The sequence below is a fragment of the Acomys russatus genome, chromosome 11, assembly GCF_903995435.1.
Source record: "Acomys russatus chromosome 11, mAcoRus1.1, whole genome shotgun sequence".
Lineage (NCBI taxonomy): Eukaryota > Metazoa > Chordata > Mammalia > Rodentia > Muridae > Acomys > Acomys russatus.
This window is the reverse complement of record NC_067147.1, coordinates 21,860,053-21,882,146: the sequence shown is the minus strand read 5'-3', so window position 1 is coordinate 21,882,146 and position 22,094 is coordinate 21,860,053. Positions and strand designations below refer to the sequence as shown.

The 22,094-nt window shown below is 40.0% G+C and overlaps 1 protein-coding gene and 1 pseudogene across 8 annotated transcripts in view; one reads left to right on the top strand and one right to left on the bottom strand.

Moving 5' to 3' along the window:
* Fam135a (family with sequence similarity 135 member A) overlaps positions 1–12,535 on the top strand; it is a 77,216-nt gene extending 64,681 nt beyond the window's left edge. For all 8 annotated transcript variants that reach the window (XM_051152966.1, XM_051152965.1, XM_051152969.1 and 5 more), the window contains 4 exons: positions 551–702; positions 3,427–3,537; positions 6,926–7,039; positions 11,977–12,535. In XM_051152966.1, coding sequence (XP_051008923.1) covers positions 551–702; positions 3,427–3,537; positions 6,926–7,039; positions 11,977–12,182 — 583 coding nt within the window. In that variant the 3' untranslated portion in view covers positions 12,183–12,535. The remainder of the gene's footprint in view (positions 1–550; positions 703–3,426; positions 3,538–6,925; positions 7,040–11,976) is intronic.
* Positions 12,536–20,412: 7,877 nt separating this feature from the next.
* LOC127195316 (RNA exonuclease 4-like) lies at positions 20,413–21,938 on the bottom strand (annotated as a pseudogene).
* Between the last annotated feature and the right edge of the window lie 156 nt (positions 21,939–22,094).

Below are 22,094 nucleotides of genomic sequence, written 5' to 3'. Positions count from 1 at the left end.
ACTTCAAGAGACAAAATTATGACCTAGTCATTAGATGACTGTTCTTTAAAGGTTTACATCATGTATACAAATGTTTTGTCTTCATGAATGTATAAGTCTTGTGCATGTATAATCATGGAGGCTGGAAGAGGGCATCAGACCCCCAAGAAGTGGAGTTAGACAGTTGTGAGCTGCAGTGAAGTTGCTGGGATCTGAACCTGGGCACTCTGTCTTAACTGCGCACACCGTCTGTGAGCTATCCAGCCCCTACAAACATTTTTAAATATATTTATTTCTACACAGTTAGTAATCATGGGTATTATTGAATGTTATTTCTAAAAGATATTTAAATCATAACTGAGATCCATATGCTTATATTTTTTCTTTATAAGTTATAGTATTTTAAGTATTAAACTATAATTTAAAAACAAAATCTCAAATTCCTAGTATTTTAAAGTAATCTCTGGTGTATCACATTTGAAAGGTTTTTTTTTGTGGGTTTTTTGTTGATTTGTTTCTCTTTAAAACAAATATTGTATGATAAATAGATTTTTCTGTTTCTTTGTTACAGCTTTATTGGACATTCATTGGGCAATTTAATAATCCGTTCAGTGCTCACAAGGCCAAGGTTTAAATATTACCTCAGCAAACTTCATACCTTTCTCTCTCTTTCTGGACCTCACCTTGGTACACTCTACAACAGCAGTGCTCTCGTCAATACAGGTAAAAAATTTCATTGTTCTAGATAAAAAATTGTGTCCTAGGTAGGTCATTTAAATACAATTTTAGAATTTTCTGGTATTTATGTTTAGAGCAAATTTGTCACACACCTGGGACCTGATAAAGTAGAAGATAAAGCTATTTTTTTATTTTGTTGTGTAAATGAAGTACATTAATAAAAATTATTACAACAGCTGCTTACAGATCTTTCCCGCTAGCTAGCTTGGCCACTTTTTTTGAGTTCTAATTCAAGAAATGTGACTTAGGGACTAGAGAGACAGCCAAGCAGTTAAAGGCACTCATTGCTTTTACAGAGAATCCAAGTTTAATTCTCAGCACCCAAATGATTCTCAGCATCTGGGGCTTCTCATGCCAGGTCCAGAGACTCCCAACAGGCATGCATGTGACGCACATACCTACATATAGGCAAACGTTTATACTCATAAAATTACATGAAAAAAAATTTAAGAAGCATGCCTTCACCCCTTCCATATTACTGATCTTTGAATACCAGTCTGAAAACCAAGTACGCTTACCCTGATGCTCTTGACTTTTCCACTCTCTTACTTTACTTTCTCCTGTTGCATAACAGACTTCCATTGCGGAGTATGCCTTGCTTTCTCAGACCCATTTGCTATTACTGCAGTAAAATATCCTGACAAAAGCAGCTTAAGGGAGAAAGGGTTTAATGAAACAGCCAGTCAGATGACATTCACAGTCAATTTAATGCAGTATGCCTGTGCTCAGCTTCCTCTCTTCCACTCAATCCAAGGTCTGGCTCATAAAATGGTATTGCCCACATTCAGAGTGGATCTCCCACCTCAGCTGACCCAGTTAAGAGAAGAGAGGTCAGGGAGAGGGCTCAGCAGGTAAAGGCTCAGCAGGTCAATCCCTGGGACCTACATGGTGGAAGGAGAAAAGCTACTCCCACAAGCTGTTCTCTCTCTCTCTCTCTCTCTCTCTCTCTCTCTCTCTCTCTCTCTCTCTCTCTCTCTCTCTCTCTCTCTCTCTCTCACACACACACACACACACACACACACACACAGACACACCATCCCGTCTATGTACACCTGTAAAAACACAGAAATAAGCAAACAAGTAATAAATAAAGAATTAAATAGACAACATCCCAGACCAACCTATCCTAGACAGTCCCTCATTTACACTCCTTCCCCTGGCAGTTCTATATCATGTCATGTTGTCAGTCAAAACTAGCCATCTCGGATCCTAACTCAAAAGGCATGGGTATCATCCTCCTCTTTCCAGAAGCTGCTGAGAGTTACAGCTCACCTACCCTGCTGTTTTCTAAGGTTCTAAGGAAATGGTCCTCAAGCTCCAAACAAGCAATAATCTTAGAAAATAGTCTTATTGAGGAGGTATCTGTCAGAAGCCCCAAGAAGATACTTCCACTAAATTAAGGGTCATTAAATTTTAATCATATAAATAAACTCTTCTGGTCATTCTATTGGTTGGAAAATGAATAAATATGTTTAATATATTATAAAGCTACAAAATAACTTTCTGTGGACTGTTAACTCCTTAGTTTTGATTTGGTAGCCATTAAGGGCAAACTAAATTAATCCGAGTTTTCCAAAGAAGTTAAAATTCATGATTAAGACCCTGGTTTTGAGTTTTTTTTTTCCTTTGAGACAAGGTGTCATTTATATAGCCTGCACAGCCTGAAACTTGGTATATAGACTAGGCTAACCCTGATTACCTGTGTGTTCTTAGTGTTAGGATTAAAGGTTAAGTGTCACAGTGCCAAGCCAATGTAAAAATTGTATTGAGATATGACAGCTCCTTAGTTTTCCTGTTGGTTGGCTTTATATTTTCCTTCCTTATCATTTTTTTAAAAAAATGCTAGTGTAGTCAAATTCCCATTGCAAAAGTAAATTTAAAATTTCATTGCTTCCAGTTTTCTTTTGTATCCCATTTATAGCCAGTAATTTCAAAGCTCAGACAATTCTTTATTTTGGAAATAAATAAGATTTTGAAGCCAAGCAAAGGCAGTATGTGCCTGTGATTCCTGCACTTAGGAAGCTGAAACAGGAAGATCATGAGTTTCAGGATAGCCGGACTGTCATAGTAAGACCTGTCATCTGATAGGGAGAGGAAAGAGAAAGGGGGATTAAGAAAAAAATCCTTAAGTAATGTTGAGAATTTATTTAAATTTTTATTTTGGTAGAGTCATTTAAATATGGGTTATTGGGGCAGGAGGGCTGTAGCAAGGAAATATTTAAAAATACATGAATATGTATTATTGCTAATATAAAGTACAATTAAAAATAGGGTTTAAATAAATTTGAATTGTTATTAGAAAATGTTGAAAGTTGTTCAGTCGAGTGAGGTTTAAATTAGTTACTATAGCCTCCTTGTAACTGCCAATAGATTGAAAGCTTAGTGCATAGGCATTTAGACCTACTGTGGTTGAGGTTTTGTTCCCTGTGTTTTTATAATTTTAAAAAGGATGTCTAAACATACAGTGTTCTCAGGTTTGTTTTTTGTATATTGTTATGTATTCTGTTTCTGACAACAGCTTCCATGAACTTCCATATACTTGTAAATATGTTTATCAGAGGGCGAAGGTACTTTGCAAATAAATTTTATTAGCCAAAAAAAAGTTAATATATAAAATGTTATTTTAAATGAGTATATGTTAACATTAATAATTTTAGTATATATTACTACCTTTCCATATGTGCTTACATATCATATTCCACTTTCTAGGTCTCTGGTTTATGCAGAAATGGAAAAAATCAGGGTCTCTTTTACAGCTGACATGTCGAGATCATTCAGATCCTCGCCAAACATTTCTATATAAGCTTAGTAATAAAGCAGGTGAGTATGTAGCAACAGTTTAAAAGATAGGCTGGTGAGGAAACATTATGAGGTGCTTTCTGGTGATGGAAATATATCACTCTGCTGTAATTGTGGGAAGAAATTAGCAAAGTCTAATGCTAAACTATTAAAATAGTTCTTAATTTCTTAATAGGATTGTGTTTTTTACTAGCTGTATAGAACTTTGAATATATCGTGTGTGTGTGTGTGTGTGTGTGTGTGTGTGTGTGTGATGTGTGGACACATGCATGCCACTATACACATTTGGAAGTCAGAGGTCATCGCTGGTGGAATTGTCTCCTTCCACCCTCACATGGGATCTAGGTGTTGAATTCACATATTCACATCATCTGGCTGGTACAGCAAACATCTGCCCAGCCATCTCACTGACCCTATTAGTTATTATTTTCTAGTAAGAACTCTGCTTGTCCATCTCTGTGGTCTTATAGCTGCCCCACCCCCTGCCACCCAAGCCTTCAGCCCTTTTTATAAACTTCCATATATTTTCCTTTCTTGCTTCATGGCTGTCAAGCATGTTTATTAAAAAAATGTTAGAAATTACACTTTTCTTTTGGGGGGCCGGGCTACTACAGTGCTCCTTTTGTTTTTTTTTTTAATCATGTTTTTCACTCCTCCAACTTCTTCCAGATGCTTCCCACCTCTCTACTCACCCAACTGCCCAACTGTATATTCTTTTTCTCTTTCTTTCAGAACACAAAAATAAACTACAGAAACACAAAAATGAAAATCAGAGCAATCAAAAGACAGTTCAACCCCCCAAAAGTATAATATAAAAAGTACCCATTTACAAAAAACAAAATTGAGCTTGTTTTGTGTTGGTCAGCTGCTCCTCAGCATGACGTTTGCCCTCAAATGTGGTTATTATATTCAATGGGACTCCACTGAAGAAAATATTTCCTTTTTGTCAGCAGGTATTAACTGCAGGTAGCTTCTTGGTTAGAGGTGAGAACCTGTATTCACTTCATCCTCTCAACAATGGGATCCTGTCTAGCTTGAACCTGGACAAGCCTTGTGTGTGCTGCCACACTTGTGTGCATCGATCCTGTTGTGTCTTGAAGATATTGTTTGCTTAGAGTCATCTATCACTTGTGGCTCTTGCAATCTTTCTCTTCCACTTACATCCCTGAGCATTGAGGGGTGGGGTTTGATGAAGGCATCTCATTTATGATTTAGTACTCCAAAGTCTTTTAACTATGCATATTGTCCAATTGTGGGTCTCTTTGTTAATTCCCATCTACTGTGAGAAGTTTCTCTGATGTGGTTTGAGTGAGGCACTGAACTATACATGCAGAACAATGTCTGTAGAATATTAGCATTGGGTTTTCCCTTAGTCTCGTAACCTGTCTAATCTCATATTCTTAGCCACTTTAGCAGAGAAAGTAAGGGTTCTAACAAGGAGTGGGCCTTAAATCTAAATAGGAAATGGTTACTCCCATTTGTGTCTTTATTGCACAAGTATATCTTCCAGCAGTCCACTGTTGTGCCTTGCAGGGTTTGTGGATCGGGAATATTGATGACTATCTTTCTCCTATGATAGCGTGCAGAGTACCTTAAAGTACCATGAACAGTAGTCAGTAGAGGTGAGGCGTCTAGGGAGGCACTGGCTCAACATCTCTGTGTTTGATGACATATAAAATGTCAGGTTGTGGAGGGCGTCCAGTGGCCTTGGCAATAGCCTTTGGTGTAGGGGTTCCATGAGGCCCTTTGGTCAGTGACTCAACAAGTTTAACCCATTTCTGGCACTGGGTGTTTACTTTGGTAGCAAAGAGATACCTAGATGGGGTATTGTGCTAGTATTGGTGATGCTGTAAGAATTCCTTTTATATGTGTTTATATTTTACATAGCTTATACAGTAGTAGATGTCCATATGGTTTTTTAAATGATCTTTTGGTGTTTGATACTCCTTCCAATATTCCATCCTTTGCCTTTCTCTCCCATCCCCCTTCCTACTTACTCCTCTATTCTAGTTTCTGCATTACTCCATGACAATATATTGTATTTCACCTTCCATGGAAGATCCTCACTTACCTGGTACCTTACTAAGTACCTAACCTTTGTTTATATCGATTACAGCACACACACACTCACATATAAGAAAAAGCATACAACATTTGTCTTTTGGGGTCTGGGTTAATTCACTCAGGATGATTTTTTTATAGCTCCATCCATTTACCTGGTAGGTTTTCTTAAGAGCCAAGTAATACTCCATTGTGTGAATGTACCGTGTTTTATTTATCCATTCTCCATTCGTGGACATCTAGGCTGTTTACAGTTTCTAGTTGTTAGAAGAGACCAGCAGTAAATATGGTTAAGCAAATGTCTCTTTAGTAGGATGAAACATGCTTTGGCTGTATACTCAAGAGTCGTATAGCTGGATCGTTTTTTTTTTGTTGTTTTTTTTTTTTTTTTTAATTTTTTAAAAAAAGATTTATTTGTGTGCCTGCCTGCGATAACAGGGCAGCAGATCTCATTATAGATGGTTGTGAGCCACCACGTGGTTGCTAGGAATTGAACTTAGAACCTTTGGAAGAGCAGCCAGTGCTCTTAACCTCTGAGCCATTTCTCCAGCCCTGGGTTCAGCCTTTTAAGAATTAAGGTCCTGCCGCGCACGGTGGTGCATGCTTTAATCCCAGCACTCAGGAGGCAGAAGCAGGCAGATCTCTCTGAATTCGAGGCCAGCCTGGTCTACAAAGCGATCCAGGACAGCCAAGGATAACACAGAGAGAGAAACTCTGTCTTGAAAAACAAAACAAACAAAAAGAGTTAAAGTCCTTGAGTTCCAAAAGAAAAAGAGATGTCTCCAAAGTCCTGCATTCAGAACTAACAGTCATCCCTACAATTAGCTTCTAAGATTCTGACTCAAGCATAAAATACCAAAACATTACTGTAGAACATTCTAAAACAAACTCCTTATTTACGTATCCCAGTTCTAATATATTGTCATTATCTTGTTTAATAATCACATGAATTTGTATTTACTGATCAAGCCAAACAGCCAATTTGGATACTGCTGATGTTAAGAGGTCAAGTACTACTTGGTCTCAGTCACAAAGTAACCCATGGACTTAACCTGAACTTATGTATGTATGTAGAAGTTTGAAGAGTAGATTCATAATGTATTTTAAAATCTAATGCTAGGGCAGTGGTGGCATACGCCTTTGGTCCCAGAACTTAGGCGCTGAGACAAGAGGATCTCTGTGACTTCAAAGCCTGACTGGTGTGCAGAGCAAGTCTAGGACAGCCAGAAACCCTGTCTAGAAGAACAAAAAAGTAATACTACTGTGGAAGTTTAATTTTTATCATGATACCACTAAGTTTTAAATCTGGTTAAGTTTTGAATTATAATTTGTTATTTTCTATATTTAGGGCTTCATTATTTCAAGAATGTTGTGCTGGTAGGATCTCTGCAGGACCGATATGTTCCTTATCATTCTGCCCGCATCGAAATGTGTAAAACAGCTTTAAAGGACAAGCAGTCAGGTAAAGTAAACAAGTGCCTCAGTGAGTTTTGTCTATGAATGAACTCTTCCTCAAATATGTCACAAGTCACTCACTTTTTTCCCTTTGTTGTGGTTAATTTATAAGTATGGCCTAATAAATGTTTATTATTAGACAAATTATTATTATGGTGGTATTTTCTAACCTGCTAGCAATCAATGAGAACACAGACACTTGATGCATTTTAAAATGAGCCTTTACCTGGGGCAAGGCAGGTATTACCTCCTATCTCCAATAACTCCCAGTTTCCATCCCATTCCATCTGCTTCTAGTAATTTCTATTTGACCTACCTCCCATCCATGATCCCAAAGTACTTGCTATTGTTCTTCACTTTGGCTGTCTCTTTCCATGCAGAGCTTGAGAGTTTCTTCTCTGGGCCATGTGGCTCTTTTTTATCCCAAGGTGATTCTCCTCCTTGCCCTCCTCCATCCTGTCTCCTCCTCTCTCCCTGGATTCTCTCTGTCTCCCAAATCCTGGGAACCTTAGCCACGCCCATCCCAGTTGCCTGCCTAGGTGTGTCAGCTTTTTATTGGTCAAATAGGAATAAGTTTTTAGGCAAGGTTACATAGCAATTTTGGGGCACAGAGATAGCAAGCAGTAATTAGCATCAAAATACATCAGACCAACCTCCAACATCCTTTCCTCCTGTCATCAAAGGCTCTTCTCTATGTTTTTCAGTTCTTCCTCTCCTGCTGTGTGAGCTGTTTTTTGTGTAAGCAATGCTTCTGCCTTCTGCTGCTGGAAAGTAATCTGAGCTTTGGTTTCCCCTCCATTGCTGGGCTTGCTTGTTTTTGTAGTATTTGTGCCTCATGCTTTTCTGGGCACCACTTAGGTAAAGATGGCAGCAAGGATTGCCCCTTACAATGTCAGTGAGTGGTCTTGGTTTCTTTGATGTTGTTAAAATTTAAATCAAAGCTAGTTGAAATTACAAGGCAACCTGAGTATTATTATTATTATTATTATTATTATTATTATTATTATTATTATTATTATTATTATTTAATTTATTCAGATTACAACTGAGTTGTCATCCCATCACTGGTGTCCTCCCATTCCTCCCTCCCTCCCATTTTCACCCCATTCCCCTTCCCTAGGTCATAGAGGGGACCTTCTCCCCCTCTTTATGGTCATAGTCTATCAAGTCTCATCTTAGTAGCTTGCTTATTCTTTCTTTGAGTGCCACCAGGCTTCCCTACTAAAGGGCGGTCGTCAAATATGGGGCACCCGAATTCGTGTCAGAGTCAGTCCCTGCTCTCCACTCAAGTGTGGAGAATGTCCTGTCCATTGTGTAGATCAGGGTGGGGGTTTGATGTTTACTACTTGTATTGTTCTTAGGTAGTGCGATAGTTTGAGCAGACCCCCACCCCCCACCCCGTGCCCTGATCCATCCGTTACAATATTCTTCTTGTAGGTTTCTAAGACTCTCTGGATCCTTTTATTTCCCCATCTCCTATAGTTCTCTTATCTAGAGTTCCAGTAGGAAGTCCTCACATCTATCCCAATCTCCTGTTAAGTGTAGACTTTCATGGGACATGTCTTTTGGGCTAGTGCCCAATTATAAGTGAGTATATATCATGTGAGTTTTTCTGCTTCTGGGCTAGCTCACTCAGTATGATCATTTCTAGTTCCATCCATTTGTCCACAAATTTCTGAATTTCCTTGTTTTTTATAACTGAGTAGTTTTCCATGGTGTAAATGTACCACAGTTTCTTATCCATTCTTCAACTGTGGGACATTTAGGCTGTTTCCAGGTTCTGGCTATTATGAATAAGGCTGCTATGAACATGGTTGAGCATATGTCCTTGTGTGGTGGAACATCTTCTGGGTATATTCCAAGGAGTGGGATAGCTGGGTCTTGAGGAAGCCCTATTCTCACTTTTCTGAAATAGCGCCAGATAGTTTTCCAAAGTGGTTGTACTAGTTTGCATTCCCACCAGCAATGAAGGAGTGTTCCTCTTTCTCCACATCCTCACCAGCATGTGGTGTCACTTGAATTTTTGATCTTAGCCATTCTGATGGGTGTAAGATGGAATCTCAGAGTCGTTTTGATTTGCATTTCTCTGATGACTAAAGACGTTGAACATTTAAGTGTTTCTCAGCCATTCGATATTCCTCTGTTGAGAATTCTCTGTTTAGTTCTGAGCTCCATTTCTTAATAGGGTTATTTGGTTTGGTGGTATTTAATTTCACCTGAGTCTTATTTGCTCATTTAGTTACTAAGTCTCAAAAATATTGTATGGTTTATGCAAAGTCGCTGTTGACAAATACAGAATTAAAGTAAGAATCTGGATCTTCTAACTCCCAATTTGTCTCAATTCTTTTTAAACACTTGATCCTTTTCTTGGCACACTGTGACAGCAAATACCTCCTTAAGGCAGGGGTTTTAATAGAGTTGTGAATTGGAAGACCCTAGCGTGGGCCTCAGTTCATGTCACATTTACTGTGAAAACTAGAGTCTGCACAGAGGAAGTACAAAAGATCTTCATGTGCAGCCAAGATGAAATGATTTTTTTTTTCCTCCAGTTTTTCGAGACAGGGTTTCTCTGTGTAACAGCCCTGGCTGTCCTCTCCCTCCCTAGTGCTGGGAGTAAAGGCATGCACCACCATGCCCAGCTGAAATGAATGTCTTTTAACAGTGAGATTCTGTGCTGCTGGGACTGCTTCCTGGGTTGCCTAATAAAAAAAAAAGTTTTCCTTTTAAACATACTTTAAAAAATAGCATGGACTCACAGAGCCAGCTTGACTCCCAGTAAAAACTAAGAGGAAAGAAGGGAATGAAAGGTTTGGTTTTGATTATTTTGGTTGGTTGGTTGTGGTTTTGTTGTTGTTTTTGGATTTTTTGGTTAACTTATGTGTTCTTAGTCTCCTCTTAAATGCCCGTCTCTGTGTCTTTGATTTTCTACCTACTCTTTTCTTCTTGTCATTCTGCATGACTGCATCCTACTTCATTTGTTTTTGCTTTTGTTTTTTTATTTTTAAGATTTATTTATTATGCATACAGTATTCTGCCTGCATGTGTGCCTGCATACCAGAAGAAGGCACCTAATCTCATAATAGAGGTTGTGAGCCACTATGTAGTTGCTGGCAATTGAACTCAGGACCTCTGGAAAAGCAGACAATGCTCTTAACCTCTGAGCCATCTCTCCAGCCCCGCAACCTACTTCTAAAGCCTACCATGCTTAAATTGGCTCCTTCCATGGAAGCATTAGCTACTTGTCCATTAATGATAAGGAGTACATAAGCATTCTAAGCAATATTTTTGCACCTTACAGCAGTTTGCATACTTATATATGTACAAACATGATATATCTAATCTTCAGCATTTTTGTTTAATATGACCTGCTAAATCCATTCTAAGAATGAACTTAAAAGGAGCAGGGAGTAGGAGTACAGCTTTGAATTAAAGCAGGTTCATGGATTTTTCTGTTTTGTACACAGAAAATTGGGTTTCATTATGACATTATCTGTCCCCCATATGCCCTTTCTCACCCTCACTCTCACGCTCCCCTTCTTTTCCTCCAAATAGTACCCTCTCTGTTTCTATGAAGTACATATTTTATTGTCCTTGTTCTTTCCCCTTTGCTTCTGACCTCTTCTCTCCCCTATAGTCCCTTTTATAAAAATGAGATAAAGAAAGTGGTCCATATTCAACTATGAAAAAAAAAAAAAAAAAAAAGACTGAAGGGGGATGGAGAGATGGCTCAGCAGTTAAGAGCACCGATGGCTCTTCCAAAGGACCCAGGTTCAGTTCCCAGCACCGACATGGCAGCTCACACCTGTCTGTAACTCCAATATCTCACGCTTTCACACAGACATACATGTAAGCAAAACATCAATGCACATAAAATAAAATGATTTATTTTAAAAAGAATGAAATAATGGCATCAATACAAAATGGAAAAATCTGATATCAGCATGTTAACTGAAATAAGCGTGGCTCAAAAAGAAAAACACCATATTTTCCTCTCATATGATGAGTCAAACTTGCCATTTATGTATAGGATGAAGAGCAAGAAAAGTGGAAGAATTAAACATTAAATTTAAATACATGTTATAGAGCAAGGAAAGTACTAAGTAACTTCTCAGACCACAAAAGCAAATTCTTCAAGCCAACTCATATTGTTCTGATAAGAGGAAGTTGCTGTTCTTTGTCAGAATATTGTAGAAATGTTATCTGCCATAGAATTGTTTTAAAAGTAATTGCTAGACCATAAAGTATTTTATTTTACCTTATCAAAATATTATCATAATTATCTTATTTTCTTTGTTTAGCAAATTATAAGTGACTAAATTGAAAGAAAACTGCTTTATATACATGTTTTGGGTTAAAATTTGACAAAAAATAATGTATAATAAATTTGAAGTGGCCAGGTAAGGTATTAATGGTTAGTCATATTTTTATAAATAATATTTCCTATCAAAGAGTATCAAAGTAATAGCTGAAGAAAAAAATTAGTGATACTGTCTTAGTTTGGGTTTTAATGCTATGAAGAGAAACCATGACCAAAGCAGCTCTTATAAAGGCAAGCATTTAATTGGGACTGGCTTATAGTTCCAGAAGATTACTCTATTATCATCATGGCAGGCAGACATGGTGCTGGAGGAGCTGACCTTGATCTGAAAGGAGCCAAGAGGAGACTGGATGTGTTTCACTGTGAGCAGTGAAGCTTGAGAGTTTAAGACCTCAGAGCCCCGCCTCCACAGTGACACACTTCCAGAACAGGGCCACACCTCCTGATAGTGCCCCATTCCCTAAGGGACAGCATTCACATACATGAGTCTATGGAGGTCAGACCTATTCAAACTACCACAGATACTTTTCTACTTTGTGTAGAAATAATATAAATTTTTTAATTAGAGAAAAGTTGATAAGGACTTTCATTTGTGCAAATCAATTTCCTTTTTGTCTGTTTTACAGGGCAAATCTATTCAGAAATGATTCACAACTTGCTTCGCCCAGTTCTGCAGAGCAAAGGCTGTAATTTGGTTCGATACAATGTCATTAATGCACTGCCCAACACAGCTGATTCACTCATCGGGAGAGCTGCACACATAGCTGTTCTTGATTCAGAGATATTTTTGGAAAAGTTTTTCTTGGTTGCTGCCCTCAAATATTTCCAGTAGGACAGAAGCATTGTTAGAGACTTACCAATTACCTCATTCAGCAATGATTTGAATAATGTATTATAGTTGTGTAGATGCTAAGTTCTATGACATATTTATACCTTTTTATATGGAAGATAATTTATATCATCCATGTGTAGAGCCGTTTAAACATCAACTTTACTTTCTAGGTAATGTGGCTGTGCAATATTTTTTAATTTTATCTTTTTACTTTTCTATTTTTCATATATTTTGCTACCTAAGTATTTCAGTGAAACCTTGTATCCATATGTATGTCTGGTCATTTATTATTGGCTCCCACCGTCCTTAGACTACATCGCATTAAAAACTGTTATTGCTAGAATAGTATACTATTTAAATTTTTCTAATTTGGGGCTTTTAGTGGACAATACATTTTACTTTTAACACTTTATTCTGTTTTAACTGGAAGTAAAACAATGGCTGCTAAAATGTATTTTTGAAATCAACTTCTTTAAATCTTAAAATATTACCTTTACATTTGATCAAGCCAGGTAGTTCATACATGCCAATGTTTTAAAGGTTTTGTATAAAATCATATCGTTGCTATCAAACATATGTCATGCTTATTAAAATATATTTTTACTGGCAATTTCAACATTATTTCTCATATTGACTTTTATTACTGGAACTTTTCTTGTTCACTAGGAGCTTATAAAGAGTTTTGAATGTCCTCTGCCTTGATTTGGTTGGAATTTTGTTAAATTTAGTAATGTTGCTTGAACTTTATCACAGCAGTTCTTTAACCCGTTTCATAGAGTTCCTTGTACATAATAATTAAATGTTGAAATTTATGAAATACTTTTATGAATTTAGATAATTTTTAAATACTATTAAAATTTACCAAGCTAAAAAGTGATGTAAATCGAATTTAAAGTTGAGAGATGATTAACTTTATGTTTTAGGTGGTACAGATACAGGTGTTTTTGATATATGGAGATGTTGAGTCTTTCGGCTTTACAAAAGGTGCTGAACAGCATTAAATCCACTATTTTCCCCTCATGTTTTACTTGTGAATAATGCACTAAGGGTGGATGGAAAGGTCTGTTTACACCCACTAGTTGTAGTGGACAAAGGTTTTTGTTAAGTTTGTATTGTGTATGATTGGTGCATGTTTATTTTTAGTACCATGTTAATTGCCTCTGATGTTAATAAATGAGCACATGCCTTTCTGGAGGAATAGCAATAACATTTGTAATGCTTTGCTTACTCCCAGAATGCCTAGAGATGCAGCAGTGGCCTGCGTAACATTGTCAATGACGGATCAGTTACCCAGTGGTGTATCCATCTAGCCTCGGGGGGTCGTAGGCTTATATAAGCTATATGTATAAGCTTATATACATGCATGCTGATGCTGCACAGCACCCAGGTCTCTTAGAATGTATCCTCCATCATTAAGTGACAAATGACTGCCTGTGCTTTTATCCATAACTACATATACTAATCTTTTACATATACCAAGTACTTAAAAGAATTTCATTGATGCTGTTTTGATAATTGTTAACTTTTAAAAAATTATTCAAGATTTAAGAACTGAACTAAGCAATAAGTTTACCAAAGGTATTATAGCTAGAAAATACAAATGCATCCATCATCAACCATACATTTTTGCTAAATATTTCTCATGTTTGTATGGGTTGGCTCTCATTTTGAAATATCATGTATCTTCTAAGTTTAAATACCTTCTTATTTGACAAAAGCCTCATTCATAATCATATAAATCATATAAAGGAAAATTGCTCTTAAGATTATGGTTTACTGGGTTTTGGTCATTCAATATTTTTTAAGTAATTTGGTGATTGTGATTTAAAATATGTTTAATCATCATCATATTATCATTTACTTCCATGAAGTGACATTCTCAAAGAGAGGGCACACGGCACAGAGTGAATCTAATCAGTGCATACCAGTGTCATTACCTGGTGGCAGACAGTAATTGTAATTAGCTTACATAGAACAAAAGTATTTATTGGAAGAATAACAGACCCGTCAAAGAATTGATGAACAGGATTAGAAGACAGCAGCCAAAGGAAAATGCTGTCCAAAATGCCATGTGACCTTGAGAAGAGTGAAGGGAGGTGTGCACTTCCTGGCAGAGAGGCCTGTGGAGACTGCCTCTTAAATACTCCCTCTGGATTCAGTCTGGTGGGAGTCCCCAGCTGACCAGGGCTGTGTTTTGTGCCAGTGCTGAGGTCATGAAGGACAGCAAATGTATCTGGCCCTGAGTTTCCACAGTGGGAAATCTGAAAGAAATTCTGCTTCTCTCGCGAAGTGTCACTTTTTAAACTCCTTGACAATCTACATGAGTAGTGTGGCCCAGTGAAAGTGTTTAAGCTTTCAAAACAAAAGTTGACCGAGTGCTAGCATAAACTGACCCCTCTGTAGCTATAGGATCTTAGACAAAATGATTTTGACTACACACAAAAACCCAGATTTTGATCTTTCTCCTGTAAATGTGACCTTGCCAGTGGAGCTTTGCTTGCTGCTCTCGAGGAGAGACAGAGTCCGTTTTCCTAAGCCTTGGGACCATCCTTATGTCCTAGTAAGATAGAAAAAGTGAGTAGGGGGCTGGGAACATGGCTCAGTGGGTGGTGTGCTTGGCCAGCATAGGCATGGTGGCACATGCCTGTCATCTCAGCTCTTGGAAGCTGGAAAGAGGAGCAGAATCATGGCCATCCTTACATACGTAAGTTTGAAGCCAGCCTGGGATCACAAAGACCCTGACTTACAGAAAATCAGTGTGTGTGACAGTGTACCAGTTATGGGCCTAGTTGACTGTTTTATTTTATGTGTATGGGTGTTTTGCCTGCATGTATGTCTGTGCACCACTTGTGTGCCTTGTGCCTAAGGCCAGAAGAGGGTTCTGATTCCCAGGAACTGGAGTTACATATGGTTGTGAATGGCTATGTGGGTGCTGAGAATCAAGCCTGGGTTCTCTGGAAGAGCAGCAATGCTCTTAATTCCTGAGCCATCTCTCCGTGTGTACCTAGTCTTAAAGGATCTTGACTTCTTCTACTCAACCCCACCATCTCTGCCATCTCCCTGAGACTATCCCATGTTAGTCTGCAACAAGACAAGTTACCCTGAGAGGAAAACCACAGGGCCCCAGTGGACAGGAAGCTCTCCCAACCAGAGCTGTGTCAGCTGCTATGACATCAGCATGAACAAGCCCAGATAAGAATGGTGGTCCGGGGCTGGAGAGATGGCTCAGAGGTTAAGAGCACTGGCTGCTCTTCCAAAGGTCCTGAGTTCAATTCCCAGCAACCACATGGTGCCTCACAGCCATCTGTGATGAGATCTAGTGCCCTCTGTACATGCAGATAGAACACCGTATACATAATAAATAAATAAATCTTGAAAAAAAAAAAAAAAAAGAATGGTGGTCCGTCAGGCCTCAGCCCAATTTGGGCTCAGTCTTAAACTGAAAATTTCCATCATAAAACTAGTTTTAGAAAGTTTTGGGCAGTGGTGGTGCACACCTTTAATCCCAGCACTCTGGAGGCAGAGGCAGATGGATGTCTGAGTTTGAGGCCAGCGTGTTCTACAGAGTGAGTTCCAGAACAGCCAGGGTCACACAGAGAAACCCTGTTTTGTTGTTGTTGTTGTTTCTTCTGTTTTTTGAGACAGGGTTTCTCTGTATAGCCTTAGCTGTTCTGGACTCTCTTTGTAGATCAGGCTGGCCTTGAACTCACAGAGATCTCTCTGCCTCTGCCTCCCTAGCACTGGGATTACAGGTGCGCCCAGCAGAGAAACTCTGTCTTGAGAAAAAAAGAGAAAGAAAGAAAGGTTTGTTACGCTTGACAGCTAACCAGTAAATAATCCAGTGGCTATAGAATGCCAAGACTGGCTTATTTGAAATTGGCTTGGATAAGAATTCTGCATGTTAAATACCAATTTCCCTTTCCTTATATTAGTGCTAAATCCTGTTAGATTGTGTTTTGTTTTGTTTTTTGAGAGACAGGGATTCTCTGTGTAGCCTTAGCTGTCCTAGACTCACTTTGTAGACCAGGCTGCCCTTGAACTCACAGCAATCCACCATTTTTTAGTTCTAGAACAGTGGTTCTCAATCTTCCTAATGCTGTGACCCTTTAATACAGTTCCTCATGTTGTGATAACCTCCAACCATAACTTTACTTCATTGCCCCTTTATAACTGATTTTGCAATCTAATATGCAACCCTGTGGGGATTGTGGCCTGCAGGTTGAGAACCACTGTTCCAGAGAAAGACATAGATATGTACACAGGTTTTGGTGCTGATAGTCACACTGTTGTCTATACCTCTAACCATGAGGCTTAATAACAACTATATTTAATAATTTCATGTTGATAGCTTTGAAATAACATTTTTATTATATGAATTATAATTTTTAAAAACTAGAGAAAGGGACCATTAGCACCAAGTTTCACCAACCATATAAAATGAGTTTGGTGATAGCACCAATTATTAACATCAGCCAAGTGTGGCGTCCCATGCCAACAATCCTAGCTGCCGAGGAGATGAGATAGGGAAAACAAGCTTGAGCTCTTTCTGGAGCACTCTAGATCCTGTCTCAAAGGCATATATGGAGCCCAAGATTCAATCCCTAATATCACTAAGAAAACGACATCTGACCTGTGACCCCTCTTTTTTCTTCCACTGTTCGCAGTTAAGCATTTAAAGTGCTTCCTCCAATGATCCCTGTCATCCACTATGGGTAGCTCTTTGCTTTAGTGATTAGTCTAAAACAAGCTGTCCCTTAAAATTAGAACCCTAGTCATCACTTCTGTATGCAATAAAAGTGCCTTAGGTACTGTTCTTTCACTTGGATGAGGCACTGTGACCAAAGCAACCCTTAGAAAAGAAAGCATTTACTTGGGGACTTGCTCAGCAGTTTTAGAGGGTTAGTCTGATCACCAAGGCAGGAAGCAGGAAAGCGTGGTGCGGAAGCAATAACTGAGAGCTACTGATCCACAGGCATCAGGCAGAGTGGCACTGAATCAGGCATGGGCTTTTGAAACCTCAAAGCCCACTCCCAGTGACAACCTCCTCCAACAAGGCCACACCTCCTAATCCTTCCCCAAATGGTTCACCAGCTTGGCACTAGACATTCACATATATGAGGGCATTCTCACTCAAACACTACTAATACTACGGTAGGAAAAAAACCAGAAACAATATATGTAAACATGCATGAGTCAGTGGAAAAGAAAATACAGTATGGTGTTTTGCCATCTTCCTTAATGAGAAATCTAAGAATACAAATTCTGGCCAGATATTGTACACACATCAACGACAGATCAAAGGAATGATTCCACTCACTCCTGTCAAGACTGGTGAACCAGGAGCCTGAGTAACAGCTACATCACCAAAAAGCCCTACACCAGCATGGATGGCAGTGTTCCCATATCTACAATGATGGACTGCCTTTGCCTGTTAACATTCTGCCTCTGTATACTCTTCACATTTCCCAAGGCCTTGTGTAGCTGGAGCAGATTCACAGGCAGCTAGGAACGATAGAGGAGGGGCTGGCTAGAATCTTGGGAGACTAACAAGGGGACGCTGACAGCTGTAGCTGTGTAGGGAAAGGGTCTCTTGTACCTGCTGTCTTAGTGGACAGTGTTGTACCACACTGTTGTACTAGGACAGACTATGGTAGAATCTCTTCTCAAATGAACAGTAAAACAGGCTATTGCAAGAGCCCATTGCGAACTAGAAAAACCTGTCTTGTTTGGTATGGCTGAGCCCTAGCACATACCTTTAATCCATGAGCTTTCTGTAAACATGATGAAGTAAAGTCAACCCTACATCAAGATCTGGAGCGAGTAACCAGATTGGTGGGAAATGACCATGGGAAAAAACCATACAGAGTAAGAGGAAGTCCAGAGGACAGATAGAGACACTTCAGAAGGAGAAAAGAGGGACATTAAGCGGAAGGGTATTTAAGACAGTGTGGAAAAGAAGGGGCTTTTTCCTTCTGTGCCTTGAGCTGAGTAGGAAGGTCAGCTGGGTGCTTTCTCTGCCCTTCTGAGATAGCAGGTTTTTACCCCAGCGTCAGGCTCCTGAGTCTTAATTGGTAAAGCTGGGGATTTTGTATTTAAGAACAAGAATAGGCGGTGTGTAAGAAGTAACTGGGGTATTTACCCTCTTCTCTCTGGACTACTGACAAATTGAATTGATCATTGAGACTGTTTCTTTTTTTGTTTGTTTTTGTTTTGTTTTTCGACACATGGTTTCTCTTTGTAGCCCTGGATGTCTGTCCTGGACTAGCATTATAGACTAGGCTGGCCTTGAAATCAGAGACCCGCCTGCCTCTGACTCTGGAGTGCTGGTATTAAAGGTGTGCACCACCGCTGCAGGCTTTAAGAAGCAACTGAGGTGTTTACCCTCTTCTACTCTCTGGACTATTGACAACAAGTGATCTCAAGACTGATAACATATTTGGAGCATATGACATCTTTTAGGGACAGCATACCACAGTATTTCATCAGCTGGTTCCAAAAGCAAACTTTGAGAGCTGTCCATCATCCTAGAAGGCCAGCATCTGGAAGATGGAATACTTGATAAGATTGGTGGATGCGCCAGATATCAGTTCCCTGATTGATATTCATTGGAAAAAGTTCTTTGATAAGCAATATTGTGTGGGACACCTTATATAGTCCAGAGCATTCAATGAGGCCACAGATAAAGTATATGAAAAGAAAGATAGGGAAAGCAGTTCAAACAAAATGAATATTTAACAGGAAATTGCTACCTTCTAAATAGTTGGATAGTTGAATTGATTTTCTTGAAATCAGACCTGTCTTCGAGGTTGCTTAATATTGTAGCACTTGGGGGCTGGAGAGATGAGTCAGAGGTTAAGAGCATTGACTGCTCTTCCAGAGGTCCTGAGTTCAATTCCCAGCAACCCCATGGTGGCTCACAAGCATCTATAATGTGATCTGATGTCCTTCTGGGCTGAAGGTGTACTTGTAGGCAGAACACTGTATATATAATAAACAAATAAATAAATCTTAAAAAAAAAAAAAAAAGAAAACTGTAGCACAGGTCAAGTATTCAGGGTTGTTAAGAAGTGGTACTAGCCAGCCAGTCTTGGAAGGGGAGAGACAGGCAAATGTACAGGTGTGTGTGTTTGTTCTTATCACTGCGGCTATTGTATTAGTGGATCCACAGAGTTAATGTAGCTGTGGTAAGATAAAGGCGTTGTAATGGCTATTCCTGGTAGTCAACACTTTTGACTCCAAGATGGGTATGTAGTGGAACAACTCATCATTGTTTTCTAATAATGGGGAAAATGTTTCATTGTCATGTTTTTGTTTTGTTTTGTGTGTTGTTTTTCCCAGTTTTATCCATCCATTTATTTTTGATGGTGCTGGAAATCGAACCCAGGGTCTTTCACATAATGGACAAGTGCTCTCTGAGTTGCACTCCAGTCCACAGCTGCATTAACAGCAGACATCCATCTGTTCAAAGGGTTGTCAGGTAGGTCCATGAAGTTCACTGATCACTCTGAACTTGTTGCTAGCTAGAAAAGCTACTGGCAGGACAGTGGGCAGTCTTTCTCTGACAATGCCCCCAGGTGGTCGGATCTTCGCCCTCCAAGTGTACCTGTGCCCCAAGTCTCCCAAGGGCTGTATGGAGAACATCGTACTGGACATTGGCATTGTAGATGACTCTGGGCCAAGCAAATGACATAGGAGTGAGAAAGTACCTCCAGCCCTGTAGCTTTAAGAAAGTCCTCAACGGGCAGTTGCTGTGCTGGCCAGACTGGTTTGCAGCAAACTGATGGCCCTTAGCCTGGATCCCTTAGGGTCCAGCAGAGCTTATTCCCTTACTTGTAGGAGAAGATGCTGTTTGCTCCTTATGGGAAGGTGCTGGGTGGCCACGCTGAATCCAGCTATGTTCATTGTTAAGTGGCAGTGCAAGTGGTCAGCAGGCAGACTCCGCAGCACACCCATCCACTCCAGTGTCCTTCCTCTGACCCTACAACACACCCTTGACTTCTGCCCTCATATCTGACCAGTCCACCTCAACACTCAGGTGCAGGACCATGCCCTGGTAACAGAGTCGAGGAAGAAGTTCCAGCACCTCACATGTCACACCCCTGCAGCCATGGCTATTAGAAAGCTCACAAGAGGGAGGCCCCCTGATGGGCCTCCATAACCCCATCCCAACTGCCACTGGACTGAGAAGTCACTGAAAGATAGAGGTAGTGGTGACAGCAGTAGGATGGTGCTAAGCGAACTTGTTGCAGTGGTCTGGAGTGGTGGCTGGGGGCCATTGGTCTGCAGTAATGCTCTCCCACTCTGGTTTTACCATGATATAAAGCCTCATTGCTGCCTGGGCATCCTGGACTGAACAGTCCTCTGCCTGCTGGACCCCGATCCCCAGAATTTTCCCAGAAAGTTGTTTCAGAGGTGGTCTTACACTCCTTACTTGACTCTTGAGTGGTTTGAATTTTTGAGGGTCCCTGATTTTCTTTTCTTTTTTTTTTTAATGGTCAAGGAACAGAACTTTTAAATCACTGTGCAGTGCGTTTCCCACCAAGATTCTGGCCTTCAACATTTCTGGCACTTCCTTCTTAACAACTTAAAATTCTCCGTGTTTCAGGCCGTATCCCACTGACAGCTCTCCCGTGGTCAGTCACAGCTTGATGTACTTGTCCTAAACACACTTCCCAGTCTGGTTCCCAGTGGACACACACACCTACCATCTCACAATCCAAGGCCAAGGCTTTTGTCAGGCCACCGAAGGCCTGCTCCTTCACCAGGGAGATAGATGGTGGTACCCTTGCTCCACCCCAGCCACTTTCGTACCAGCATGGCTGCCTCTGGGCCTATGGCAGCCTCAGTATCATTGGGATCCACATCAAACTAGATGTCTTTCTCAATGGGCCTGGACTGATTCAAGGCGACAGCTGCCTCCTTAGCTTTCCACTTGTGCTTGATGAAAGGAGATGTCACTGTGTGTCCTCCTCTTGGCTTGCTGCTGCTGTTTCAGAGGTATTTGCGGGAGGTACTAGTATCTTCCTGTCCTCCTTGGCTGCAGTTGTAACAGAACTCCTAGCAGTCTGGTCTTTCTCTGTCCTCTTGTCTTCTTTTGATTTATCTGAGGTCTCTGTTCTGCCCCGCTGGATTATTTGAGGATGCATGTTCTCATCCATCCGAGAGACAAGAGGTTTTTCTAGGGCCTGTGACTTTTGTTTCAGCAGCTCTTGCAAAGTCTTCCAATTTTGAGAAGAGTTCTCTGGGGACTTCGGCAGTCGGACTGTGACAGCTGCTGGGTGGCTTCCCGGAGCCCGTCTCCCTACCTGTGCTTTGATCTTCTTGACCCTCTTCTTGGCGTTCTTCCTTGCCAGCTTCTTGACAGGCTCAGGTTGGCGCACTGTTTATATGTATTAATACCATATATATGAAAAAAAAACATATATATTGTATTGTTGTATTAATATATGTATATGTATTAATGCCATATATAATCACTAATATATGGTATTTAATATATTTATTATGTATTAATATATGGTATTAATGCCTAAAAACTTAATGATCAAATCATGATGATTCAAGTTTCCATCTCTGTGTTAAGACTTTTAACTTCCCTTTAGGTATCCAAGCACTATACAGTAGGGTAATGTGAACTCTAGAATTTGTTACTTCCTTGCAGACTTTCCGTTTTGTCTTTAAATCCAGAGAAATGGCTAAGAGAGATAGCCAGGGACCGAGGTCGAGGAAATGGCTATGCAGGACGACAGGAGGCATTTCAAGGTGGACCGCGTTAGTCTCAGGGACAAAGCGAAGATCCGCTACAAGGCTTTTGCTGACGCCTGCGCAGAAGGCGCAGGTTCCCTGAATGGGCCAGCACTAGCCCCGCCCACCTGGCTGCGCGTGCGCAGACGCTACGGAAGAAGCCGGCAC